Here is a 13,976-nt window from a genome sequence, read left to right on the forward strand (position 1 = left end):
CATGGAAAACGGAGATAGGAAGTGGGGAGTGATGCGGCACTTTCTTCCTCTGCTCGACTCCACCCTTTCTTGTCTGTCTTTTGATTTGTGCAATACAGGAAACCAAGTCTTTACGCGGTATCTTTGTTACTTGAAAGAGCACTTTTTGTGAGGCGTACATGCAGTATGCGCTGATGCCAATGCAACTGCTGAGAATTAATATATTAATCTAACAAATTGAAGTCACTATTTATTGGCAAACAATAGAGAAAATGAATAGAGAGCTAATGGAAGGTCTAAGTAAGACAGCATAAAGCATTTAAATCGTGTCTCTTATTCTTTTCTTATTCTTACACCTTTATTCTTCTCTCTCCGATGGTTTAGTCTGAAGAGTCTCAAGTGCGTAATAGTTACATACTTAAAAAAAAAATATGTAACACTTTAGTTTAGGGTCAAATTCTCATGCATATTACTAGGACATTGGTGGTTTATTACTCCTTATAAAGCACATTTAATGCCTTATTCTGTATGTCTACATCCCGTATTATTAATAAGCAGTAATTAGGACATTATTGAAAAAAAAAATTCATTTAGCTGTTGCTTTTATCCAAAGCAACTTACAATTGCTATATATGTCAGAGGTCGCACGCCTCTGGAGCAACTAGGGGTTAAGTGTCTTGCTCAGGCCGGGACACATTGGTGTCTCGCAGTGGTCTCTCACACCAAAAGCATGTGTCTTATCCACTGTGCCATCACCACTTTTGCCACTATTGAGGCGAAAGTAGTAGAATATGTGTTTCCCAAACTAAAGTGTGTCCAAAAAATTAATTTTACCATAAAAAATACAGTAGTAACATTTTAGATTTTAGGATTGAACTTAAATTTACAAGAAAAAGCTTATTTAATTTACCGATTTAATGTTAATATACCAACCTATCAAAGTACTCAGATGTTGCTGTTGTGGTTTTTTAATACACTCAACCACCAAAACACACAGGATTAAAGAGAAATACACAAAGTGATTTTTCTCACGCTGAGGGACATATGCACACAGTGTCATACAAAAAAAAATACAAAACACCATCCTGGTTACACTAATGCAATCTAGCAACATAAGATGTAACGTAAAACCCCAATGAACATAACTGATCAGAAAAATCTAATAAGAAATTTAATTTAAGTGAAAAAACATCCAATTTGAAGCAGTTCTGAGAATGTCAGAATTTGAAAAACTGCAAAATTTTACAGTATTTTACTATAAAATTACATGAAAATTCCCATTCGATTTGTTACAGTTTTTAAAGAGCACTTACCGTTAACTAATTAACTGTTTTTTACTGTAGCACTTTACAGTATTTTACTGTTAAAATGATGATTTATAGTGAAAATTAAAACTCCTCTAAGAGTTGAAATGTGAACATGAATTTTAAATCTAAGAGTTCAATTTTGAACATGAAAACAACATTTGTGCATACCCTGAGATGAACTCCTGCAGGTGCTTCTCATGTGTGTGTGTGTGTGTGTGATAGATGCCCTGACTGTAGTGGGGTCAGACAGGGATCATGATCTGCAGAGGCGGGAACATTATCTCCTCATGTTCTCAGGTTCAGAGGTCTAAAGGTCACATGGCCTCATAATGCTGGGTCACTTTACTCCATTTCTAACACTCAATTAGAAAGAACCTGACATCTTCATACACAATACACAACGAGTCGTATGCACACACACACACACACACTCTTAGTAAAAGATCACTTTCTCTTAGTTATGCAAAAATATTCAGTGAACAAATCTTCACTTTGGGATATTTCACCCCAAAAAAATTTAATTCTGTTATTTCAAACGTATGATTTTTCTTTGTTGAGTAGAATACAAAAAGGATATTTTAAAGAATGATTCAACTGTTTTTGTCCATATAGTGAAAGTCAGTGGGGTCCAAAAAACATGACATTGGACAGCTGAGGCACTTTCAATATATCTTCTTCTGTGTTTGCACAAGCAAAAGGTTGTACAGGTTTGGAACAACATGAAGGCGAAATGTGAATACCCTTGTGAAAATAAAGGACACTTTAGTAGGCCTGTTGTGGAAATAATATTCTTTAAAATAAATAATATACTTAAGTACAACTTAAGTATGTCTGTCTGTATTTTCTTTGGTCTAATATGGTGTACTGTCCAAAGAAAATTATTTATGATGAACTAAAATATACTGTACTTTAATGTCATTTTTATTGAAACTTGTGTGTCCGAAGTCTTTAAATTTGCCATTGGTGAGCGGATGAAGCATAATATGAAGATTCAAGACACAGAGTTTAGACACAACTAACATGAATGAGACCGGATAAACATCGAGTGAAGGTGACGAACTTAAAAACACATGCTGATGAACTACTGCTATGACTGAAAGAACAGAGGAAACATGTGACTGAAGAGAAACAAACTAAAAGTCCATGAAAGTGAAACTAACTGAACATAATGTGACACCATTATTACAAGTACATTTAAGTGGCCTATTTCATTCATATTAGACATTTAACCCTCGGGTGCTGTTCATGTTTCAGTCCTTTTTGATGGAAAATGATTGTTTTTTTATTTCTTTTGAATTTTTTTTTTACTTTATCAGAATGCCTGGTATGAAATTGGTTTTGGTACTTGCTTTGTGAACACACACACACACACACACACACACAAAAAACAAAAAAAAAACATGGACATGATTCGAAAAGATTAAAAATGTTGTCTAGGAAAAAAATATTTGCACTTTTATTATAAATGACTAATTTTATCTAGTGGAAGTGTCTGGTACTTCACCCAAACATATTCTCACTGAAAGAAAATGTTTTGGGACATCAACCTCAAATTTGAAACACAGTTTGTTTAGATTTATGCTTTGATTTTCTCACATTTTTAACGTAAATTTCATATTGTCATATAAAACAAAGCCATTTCTCATAATTATAAACTTCTATAACCGTTTTTAGTTTCACTTTTGTAACTTTTTTCAGCAATAATCTGTCTTTACAAAGAGACGAAAAAAAGGTAATTGCGATTTTTTTTATCTCACAATTCTGACTTTTTTTCTCACAATTGTGAGACATTACATCAGACTTGCCAGATATAGTCACAATTACGTGATATAACGTCCGAATTGCGTGATATGAAGTCCGAATTGCGTGATATAAAGTCAGAATTGATTGATATAAAGTCCGAATTGCATGATATAAAGTCACAATTGCGTGATATAAAGTCTGAATTGCGAGATATAAAGTCGCAATTGCAGGTTATAGTCAGAATTGCGTGATATAAAGTCAGAATTGCGTGTTATAAAGTCAGAATTGTGTGATATAAATTCGCAATTGCAGGTTATAGTCAGAATTGTGTGATATACATTTCGAATTGCATGATATAAAGTCCGAATTGCGTGATATAAAGTCCGAATTGCGTGATATGAAGTCAGAATTGTGAGATATAAAGTCAGAATTGCGAGATGTAAAGTCAGAATTGATTCATATAAAGTCACAATTGCGTGATATAATGTCCGAATTGTGAGATATAAAGTCGCAATTGCAGGTTATAGTCAGAATTGCGTGATACAAAGTCTGAATTGTGAGATATAAAGTCCGAATTGCGTGATATAAAGTCCGAATTGCGTGATATAAAGTCGCAATTGCAGGTTAGAGTCAGAATTGCGTGATACAAAGTCTGAATTGTGAGATATAAAGTCCGAATTGCGTGATATAAAGTCCGAATTGCGTGATATAAAGTCGCAATTGCAGGTTAGAGTCAGAATTGCGTGATACAAAGTCGCAATTGCAAGTTAGTCAGAATTGCGTGATATAAAGTCAGAATTGATTCATATAAAGTCACAATTGCGTGATATAAAGTCAGAATTGCGAGATATAGTCAGAATTACGTGATATAAAGTCAGAATTGATTGAGTCAGAATTGCGTGATATAAAGTCAAAAATGCGCGATATAAAGTCAGAATTGCGAGATATAAAGTCTGAATTGCAGGTTATAGTCAGAATTACGTGATATAAAGTCAGAATTGATTGATATAAAGTCCAAATTGCATGATATAAAGTCACAATTGCGTGATATAAAGTCTGAATTGCGAGATATAAAGTCGCAATTGCAGGTTATAGTCAGAATTGCGTGATATAAAGTCAGAATTGTGTGTTATAAAGTCAGAATTGTGTGATATAAATTCGCAATTGCAGGTTATAGTCAGAATTGTGTGATATACATTTCGAATTGCATGATATAAAGTCCGAATTGCGTGATATAAAGTCCGAATTGCGTGATATGAAGTCAGAATTGTGAGATATAAAGTCAGAATTGCGAGATGTAAAGTCAGAATTGATTCATATAAAGTCACAATTGCGTGATATAATGTCCGAATTGTGAGATATAAAGTCGCAATTGCAGGTTATAGTCAGAATTGCGTGATACAAAGTCTGAATTGTGAGATATAAAGTCCGAATTGCGTGATATAAAGTCCGAATTGCGTGATATAAAGTCGCAATTGCAGGTTAGAGTCAGAATTGCGTGATACAAAGTCTGAATTGTGAGATATAAAGTCCGAATTGCGTGATATAAAGTCCGAATTGCGTGATATAAAGTCGCAATTGCAGGTTAGAGTCAGAATTGCGTGATACAAAGTCGCAATTGCAAGTTAGTCAGAATTGCGTGATATAAAGTCAGAATTGATTCATATAAAGTCACAATTGCGTGATATAAAGTCAGAATTGCGAGATATAGTCAGAATTACGTGATATAAAGTCAGAATTGATTGAGTCAGAATTGCGTGATATAAAGTCAAAAATGCGCGATATAAAGTCAGAATTGCGAGATATAAAGTCTGAATTGCAGGTTATAGTCAGAATTACGTGATATAAAGTCAGAATTGATTGATATAAAGTCCAAATTGCATGATATAAAGTCACAATTGCGTGATATAAAGTCTGAATTGCGAGATATAAAGTCGCAATTGCAGGTTATAGTCAGAATTGCGTGATATAAAGTCAGAATTGTGTGTTATAAAGTCAGAATTGTGTGATATAAATTCGCAATTGCAGGTTATAGTCAGAATTGTGTGATATACATTTCGAATTGCATGATATAAAGTCCGAATTGCGTGATATAAAGTCCGAATTGCGTGATATGAAGTCAGAATTGTGAGATATAAAGTCAGAATTGCGAGATGTAAAGTCAGAATTGATTCATATAAAGTCACAATTGCGTGATATAATGTCCGAATTGTGAGATATAAAGTCGCAATTGCAGGTTATAGTCAGAATTGCGTGATACAAAGTCTGAATTGTGAGATATAAAGTCCGAATTGCGTGATATAAAGTCCGAATTGCGTGATATAAAGTCGCAATTGCAGGTTAGAGTCAGAATTGCGTGATACAAAGTCTGAATTGTGAGATATAAAGTCCGAATTGCGTGATATAAAGTCCGAATTGCGTGATATAAAGTCGCAATTGCAGTTTAGAGTCAGAATTGCGTGATACAAAGTCGCAATTGCAAGTTAGTCAGAATTGCGTGATATAAAGTCAGAATTGATTCATATAAAGTCACAATTGCGTGATATAAAGTCAGAATTGCGAGATATAGTCAGAATTACGTGATATAAAGTCAGAATTGATTGAGTCAGAATTGCGTGATATAAAGTCAAAAATGCGCGATATAAAGTCAGAATTGCGAGATATAAAGTCTGAATTGCAGGTTATAGTCAGAATTACGTGATATAAAGTCAGAATTGCGTGCCGCATATAAAGTCAGAATTGTGAGATATAAACTATTCTGAGGGGGGAAAAGTTTTTTTCTTTAGAATTGGCCTTATAACTCGCAATTGCTCACAATTCTGAGAAAAGATGTCAAAATATTGAGATATAAACTCGCAACTTTATTTCTCACAATTCTGACTTCATATCTCACAATTGTGAGACAAAATTCACAATATTTGTTTTTTTTTTTATTCAGTGTCGGAAACAAGCTTCCATAAAATCCAGTTCAATCAAGTGAACTTCTTGGGTAAATGGTGATCATCTTGGGTGGTCGATCCCTTCAAGTGTGTAGTATCCAAATTTTTTGGGTCGCAAGTTTAATTCCTAGGGTGCAAACTTGCTGAAGTCTATATCCGTGAGAGTGCTTTGGATTCAAGCATGTGGCAAAATGCATAAATCTAATGTCAACTTGTACTCTGGTGGTTTTTAGACAGTGACTGGTGAGCCATAAAGTGGCCACAACCAGCGGGGGAAGCAACTATGACATTTTCCTTTAAAATCACACTTGCATACTCTCACGCCCACTTGCATTCAAACATACAAACAAGTGTACACACACACTCACATTGATGTTTCCAGGATGCGGTGCTCTGCTGTGTGCATGGACGGGGTTTCCCTCCTCACCACAACAGCATTTCCGCCAGTGCACTCTGATAGAGGAACGCATTTAGATATTAAACGGGTATTGTGGCTGATCTGCTTTTGTTCTACGATTTACTTTAATTGGCTGGAGGCTCAAAGTACATTATTTATTTGTCTTATATCAAAAATCTCTCAATATCTCATCATAGACTTCTCACCAGTTGCAATTCACTTGAACATCATTTAAAGGTCCTCCAAATTCAGAACTTTACATTTTTCAGTCTTGGACGCAGTTTGTTGGCGCTTTATTCCAAATTGTGATTTCACATTTGCTTTTAGGAATGTGATTATTGCCGGATTTGGAGAAGTGATATTGTCATAGCAGCCGGAGTTACGTCTGGTATTTATCTGGTTGTCCTGCCAAAACGCTCTCTCTCATGTTGCCACCTCCAGCACTGTGACAGGCTGTGTGTTTTATTTCGAGATGAGACGCTTGCAGTGATTCACAGCCCACCAAGGCCCTGAGACACGTGCGGCATTACAAGATTCTCCATTAAACGCGTTCATTTACCGTTTGTAACAACTACATTGAAATGTTTAGCCCGAGCAGATAGTAGATGCAGAAATTAAAGGGACACATGTTGTTGCACATCATGATACAACTGACTTTGTGTAGAATTTAAAATATTGTGACTTTATGTCAGGCATCGGTATTATAAAGGCCATTATACAGTGCCAAACACTTTTCTCTACACTCTAATTTGGGTCAAATATGGACAAACCCAAATGTTGGGTTACAAATTTAATTAATAAAATGTACAGTTGAAAGTGAAAGTTTTACATTTTGAACCCAACATTTGGGTTTGTCCATATTTTACCCAAATTTGGGTTAAAACAACACAGCATTGTTTACAGTGTATGATGTTTCTTTATTTATAAATATGTATTTATTTATAGGAAATATGAAGGAAAAAAAAGTAATAACAAAAAATAACAATAATAATGTTTGTCTTGATTTATGTAGAGCAAAAAGGAAACCGATAATAAACTAAAATATAACTAAACAGCAAACAAGAAACCAAAAACAACAATAATAATAATAATAATAATAATTGTATTGCTTTATGTACATGAAAGAAAAAATAATAATAATGACAATAATAATAATGTGTTATTTATTTATTTATTTATGTACACCAATAAAGACTTTTGTGGACTATTAAACTAATTATGAAATAATACATTTTAGGATACTTTTTTTTATCATGTGGCACATTTATCTGAAAGAAAGACATGAAATGATTTGCATCTTGTGTTGATTTTCTTATTGGATTTCTTCTTGAAACAGGATGTTGGAGTGGGTCGTGTAGAAGCGTTTGTTGTTATCGTGTAGACAGTTGGTGTTACAGTGAGGCAGAAGCACACTTCACAGTCATGATCAAGAGCAATGAGAGGCTTTGCTGCTATTTTTCTAGGAAACTGGGATCCACAGGCATTTGTTCAGAGGTTTGGTCTGGCTGGCCCAGTGGCTTCACTTCAGTTCCTCACCCAAAACCACAAGGACTAAATGACTAAATCCAACCTGCAACTGAACTTTGACCTCTGGACTATATAGCTTTCTTTATTTTTTTCTCGCCTAGTTCTGATGTTATCCCATAATACTCATGCACATCAGTATTTAGACACACTGTGTTTGACAGGTTTCCTCATGTTTGAAATGTGTTTTGAAGTAATATATCAAAACTTTGAATAAAAGCCATATTTATATCATTTTAAGATTCTGAATGTGAGCAGCATGTCTATGAAATGTTGTGTATATTAATGGAAAATAAATCAACTATCCCACAAAGAGTGTCACTCTCTAGTTCTGTTCCAAAACCTAGTGTGCTGCCTTGCTGCCAGCTGACTGCTTAGGGAGCCGCCTTCTAAGGCATCGTAATGGATCCTCCTAAGTTGACTCCAGACATTGTTTCCTTACGGGTGAAACAGCTTGTCACTGGGGCAATACACTTATACAATATACACTGGGGTAATAACCTAAAAGTTGTATAGTAGAAAATTAAAACCATAGTACTTTAAGTACTTTATGTATGGGCTTAATTTTTTTAGTAAATCACATAGCGTGCAGGAAAACAAGTGCTTGACACATGCGCATTGGAGAGATTCATCCTTGTCCAGTGTCTGCGTTATTTCTCTCCAAAACTTTTAAAAATGTATTTGTTTAAATATTATATACATGATCTGTGTTGTTCTTCACTCATCCACAAACTTGGATGAGTTTTTCAGTACACTGATTCTCTGATTGGCTTTTCCGTTTTTGCCAGCTTAGAGTTTGGGTAAAACAAGGGAGCAATATGATGCCTTCAGGAAAAAGAAACTTGCAAAAATTGTACCTTTTTAAGAGATACAACAACTTGTCTCTGGTACTGTACATTAGAAGGACAAATGTGCACCGTATCTACCCTATCAAAAGGAACATCTGTGTACTTTATTTACCCCTAAAAGCAGTTGCGTAGACTAGAGCAAATCTGAGAACACACACCACCCATCCCCATCCATCAAAATAAGTGTTTTATTCACATTTAAACTTTGATCAGCAAACATAAACAGAAGCTCAACCCAACCTGTTTGATGCATGAGAACAAACCAATTGCAGAAGCTCAAACGTGCTGCGTAACATGAGAATGAATCTCATTGGTTCTTGCAGAAGCTCAAGCGTGATGCGTAGCATGAGAATGAACCTCATTGGTTCTTGCAGAAGGTCAAACGTGATGCGTAGCATGAGAATGAACCTCATTGGTTCTTGCAGAAGGTCAAACGTGATGCGTAACACGAGAATGAACCTCATTGGTTCTTGCAGAAGGTCAAACGTGATGCGTAACACGAGAATGAACCTCATTGGTTCTTGCAGAAGGTCAAACGTGATGCGTAACACGAGAATGAACCTCATTGGTTCTTGCTGAAGCTCAAATGTGATGCGTCACACGAGAATGAACCTCATTGGTTCTTGTTGAAGCTCAAACATGATGCGTAACATGAGAATGAACCTCATTGTTTCTCGAAGAAGCTCAAACATGATGCGTAACATGAGAATGAACCTCATTGGTTCTTGTTGAAGCTCAAACATTATGCGTAACACAAGAATGAACCTCATTGGTTCTTGCAGAAGCTCAAATGTGATGCGTAACACAAGAATGAACCTCATTGGTTCTTGCAGAAGGTCAAACATGATGCGTAACACAAGAATCAACCTCATTGGTTCTTGCTGAAGCTCAAACGTGATGCGTTACATGAGAATGAACCTCATTGGTTCTCGCTGAAGCTCAAACATGATGGGTAACACGAGAATGAACCTCATTGGTTCTTGCTGAAGCTCAAACGTGATGCGTAACACGAGAATGAACCTCATTGGTTCTCGCTGAAGCTCAAACGTGATGCGTAACACGAGAATTTGGTTCTCGCACGTCAAGCGAACATCCATGAGCTTCCGTTTCACAACTGATGTTCATATGTGAATAAAAGCCTAAATTCAATCTGTTTATCATATAAAGCGATTGAGTCTCGTCAGAAAATTTTGACCAAACCGCTCAATTCTCTTCATGAATATTTTGAAGTGTCAAAGTGGTAGTTGCGTAGACGGTCAATGGAATAAATATGAATAACACTGTCACATTGTATGTCTTACATGCATAATGTTGAACTTAAACATCACAAAGAGAAGATAAAATCCAACCACGTGTCCTACTGTACACTCACACACGCCCATCACAGCATGCCTGTTTCTCCCTGAAACGGACAGTCTATTTCTCTGACTTTCTTACATAATCCACCCTCAGTTCCTAACCGCCGTAGTTCAGCATTCCTGTTTTCTTGGCAGTGGGAGCAGGCCTGGACTCTTCCACACACACCAACAGTAATGCTGTTTGAGCTCTGAGGTCACACATGCACTGGAGGTGCTCCGGCGCATGATGACTTGTGTGTGAGTGCGCGCGCAGAGGAACGACAAAAGATGGCCAGAAACAGAAGTGTGAAAGTATCTTCAGTGCTGTCACACATTAGAAAGAGTGTGTGGAAAGAGTCACACTGGAGGCAGGAAGTACGTCAGGGGCAATAGAGGAAGTGAAGGGGGAGTGACGGGGTGTTGAGCCACAGCTCAGCCGGAAGCCACAGTGGAACTACCACCAAAATACTCTCCGCATGTTACTTCAGGCCAGACTCAAGGGCACAGGTTCACGACAAGCCTGTGTGTGTGTGTGCTGTGGTTGTACGTATGCACACATTCACGGTTAAAGGAACTAACTTTCGGTGCCGCAGGTTTTGTCTTGCCTGAGTAACTTTTTGTTTATATTGGGCAAAGCATTTTCATAGAGTGCTATTTCTGAGCAGGCTTATGTAATAATTATAGACATGCAAAACAAAGGCAGACAATTTCACAAACAACTAGTTTAAATTTACACCAGACGTATATTTTCATTAACACCACCTTTGTGTGTATATATATATATATATATATATATATATATATATATATATATATAGTAGTGGCCTAAAATGAAAAGGAAAATTGGATGTTTTTGAAAGTTCTTAGTAAATATGAGTTAAATATTTTGTATGCATGGCGTAAAGTTGTGCCTGGAGTGTACTAATGGATGGATGAATACTAATGTATTCATTCCATGTACTGTGTGGCGAATGGTCATAGTAATCTTGAACTCATTATTCTCAGCCTATAATTAAATAAATCACTATATGGCATGTATTATTATTAGATGTTTTTAAAGGGGTCATGAACTGGCTTTTAAAATGTTAATATATTGTTGTCTGAGGTCAACTTATGACGTTTGCTTGGTTCAAAAACATCACAATGAATAAGTAATAGGCTATTTTCTACCCCAGTTTTGAGCCTAAATGAAAAACACTCGGTTTTTATGGGCGTTTTACACTGAAGACTTGGAAGTAAACGCCCACTGCTGTGAGTGGACAACAGTTTTGCATATTATAATGAGTTTCGACTCACCCGTCGATTTACGTGGGGGAAATTGTTTTGAAAACGTCCAATGTTGTAAAATGCAAACCGGAATGATTCGCCCATACATGTTCGACCCAGAGTTCGTGTGTTGCACAATTCCTGTCGGATCCAATATAGACGGCGCAGCACCGCTCTTTACTCTTAATCGCTCTGCAAATCCAGTCTTGTTTACAAAACAATCCTCAGTGAAATGATGCGAACAGACGGTTAATGTTTTACCTTCCACAACCAGGCGCTGCACAATATTTTGTATTGCTCGTTTAGTAGCTCGATCCGGTTTGTCATCACGAGGTAGGCATCTATGTTATTTAGCTATGCGTGTAATGCGCGAATCGGTGGGCGGGGTTAACGGCCGTGTTGAAGTAGGCGTTGATCTTCTTCTGCGGGGGTGGTGTTTTATCCTCTTTGACGTCATAGTTCCCCACTTTGAAGAACGAGTCGTTTGCTGAGTCTGGTGTCAATAAAAGCTTTTATTGGACTAACAAGGACGTTTACAGGATATTCTTATAATATGATGACCTCTTAGATGTCAAAAGCTCAAGGAAAATTTGATTTCTCAGTTCATCACCCCTTTAATGATAATGGCCTGATGGTAGAAGGAGCCGTCCTCTGCAACCACGGAGGATGTTGTTAAAATGGCTAAATCTGGTCAATCTGGTTTTGGATATTGCTCATATGCAGGATGTAAATGTCTACAGAATTATTTCAGGGTGCAGTGAGAGCGCTACTATGCAGAATGTAAAGTGACTAGTAAAACATCACCCAAATGTTGGACCCAAATGAAAATCACCCAAATGTGGGACCAGCTCAAAACTATAGAAAAAAAAAACACCTTGCATTTCCCAAAGAGCATAATTTGGATTTGAGTATGGAATATTTGAAGGTTTATTTGTATATATAATTTTTTAGATTTTATTAACCTATCATTGGATGGTGTCAGGTTTGTAGGAGACGACTGGAGTGTTTTAATACCGAATGGATGTGTCGTGCTATTAAACACGGAAGGGGAAACACACTGGTACTGGGGACGCATGTGCAGCACGTGTTGGAAGGATAATAGACCAATAATTGGGAATCCTGCTCAACATAATGTAAGTATGGAGGAACTGTAATGTGTGTTTTAATACAATCCCCAAAACTCTGTGAAAGATCATGTTCAAGCTCAGCAATGTCCAAGTGACGTCAAGTACTCCTTAAAGCCATTGAAAACATTATTATATAAACCTAAATTTAATACATTCAATTTCTGTTTGTTTTTCAGCAAACCCCAACACTTGTCATTTACGACACGTGTCGCATGGGATCATTCTGTGATACGTTTGCGTCTTTAAAGCTTGATCTGATCGCTATTCACTGCCATTATATGGATGAGCGCAAGAGGGACATTTATTTTTGGTCCATAAAAGAAAGAAGGAAATACGGCATTAGAACAACACCAGGGTGAGTAAATGACGATTTAATTTTCATTTCAGGGTTAACTATCCCTTTAATTGTTGTATTGTGCATCATGATACATCATTACAGTGCATTGTCGAAGTGTATTGTGTGAAATCCCTAACAGCTTCGAAATGTCTATAGCATGTAATCCCTCTCCGCTTCACTCCTGGGTGTGTGAGGTTGGGTCACAAAAGCTCCTCTCTGAAAAAAAAAAAAAAACTATTGGCTTCAGTTGAGGTTTCTGTCTCCGAGGACAGTTTGATATCAATACACCAGATGTCTGGAAAAAAGGGCCGGGATTTAAGGAAGGTACTTTGATGTGGATATGATCAATGTAAGATAGTGGTTTAATTGACCAAGCGATAGTGTCTCATCTGACACACACACACACACACGCTGTGGCACACTCTCACATGCATTCGTACTTTCACAGACAGGCTGATAATTTATCTCACATACCCCGAATACGAGCACCACACACACACACACACACACAGGGCTCCTGCAGGTCTCTACGCCGGTTAAGCCAGTCTTTGGTGAGTCTCACATGTCCCCTGCATGAACTCAGCAGAGCATTGATCAGTTTGTCCTGTTTGCATTTGTTTATTTTCTCAGACTTCAGTGGTCTCTCCTCCACACACACACACACACACACTCACAATGCCTCACGCTTCTAAAGGATCGGTAGCAGTGAAAGGTCAGAGATGCCGCACTAGTCAAATAAGCAAATATTTTCAGATTAATTAATATTTTTAAAGGTCAACAGGTGGTAAAAGTAGATCAGCCATGAGACATCTCTTATTGTAGAGGTTAAAGGTCATATTATAAAGGTTAAAGGTTCTGGAAGTGATTCTTTTTTATTAATTTAGCATTTGAATACTACACGTACAATGCTCCTACTTTTTGACCGATATCATAGGTAGGGGTTAAATTGGAGACAGTTAGGGCACTTAAATTCACTATGAAATCAAAAGGTTTTTACTGAATTTATTATTATTATTATTATCTTATGTGCCCTCCTTTATTCATTCAATAAAATAGCTTCTCTTCTCTGATGATGTGTTTACTGGCGCGAGGGCAAGAGATCCACCAATAGCAAACCACAACCATCCAATCAATTCCACATGAACAAAATCAAGTCTAGCCCTAAAAAAGTT

At 36.8% G+C, this 13,976-nt stretch overlaps 1 protein-coding gene across 4 annotated transcripts in view; it reads left to right on the forward strand.

The window, feature by feature from the left end:
• The window catches only part of pebp4 (phosphatidylethanolamine binding protein 4), a 142,030-nt gene extending 128,138 nt beyond the window's left edge, over nucleotides 1-13,892 (forward strand). Inside the window, exons 7-8 of one of the 4 annotated variants that reach the window (XR_016146444.1) lie at nucleotides 12,323-12,473; nucleotides 12,644-13,892. Coding sequence is in view for 3 of the 4 variants with exons in the window: in XM_089119297.1 (XP_088975423.1) it covers nucleotides 7,702-7,928 (227 nt within the window). In the remaining variant the exon portion in view is untranslated. Of the gene's footprint in view, nucleotides 1-7,701; nucleotides 8,203-12,322; nucleotides 12,596-12,643 lie in introns of those variants that run through there. The other 3 variants (XM_089119298.1, XM_089119297.1, XM_039674548.2) reach the window with 3 other exon arrangements.
• Nucleotides 13,893-13,976: the final 84 nt, after the last annotated feature.

This window comes from Pimephales promelas, chromosome 14 (assembly GCF_988280905.1).
Source record: "Pimephales promelas chromosome 14, fPimPro1.hap1.1, whole genome shotgun sequence".
Taxonomy (NCBI): Eukaryota; Metazoa; Chordata; class Actinopteri; order Cypriniformes; family Leuciscidae; genus Pimephales; species Pimephales promelas.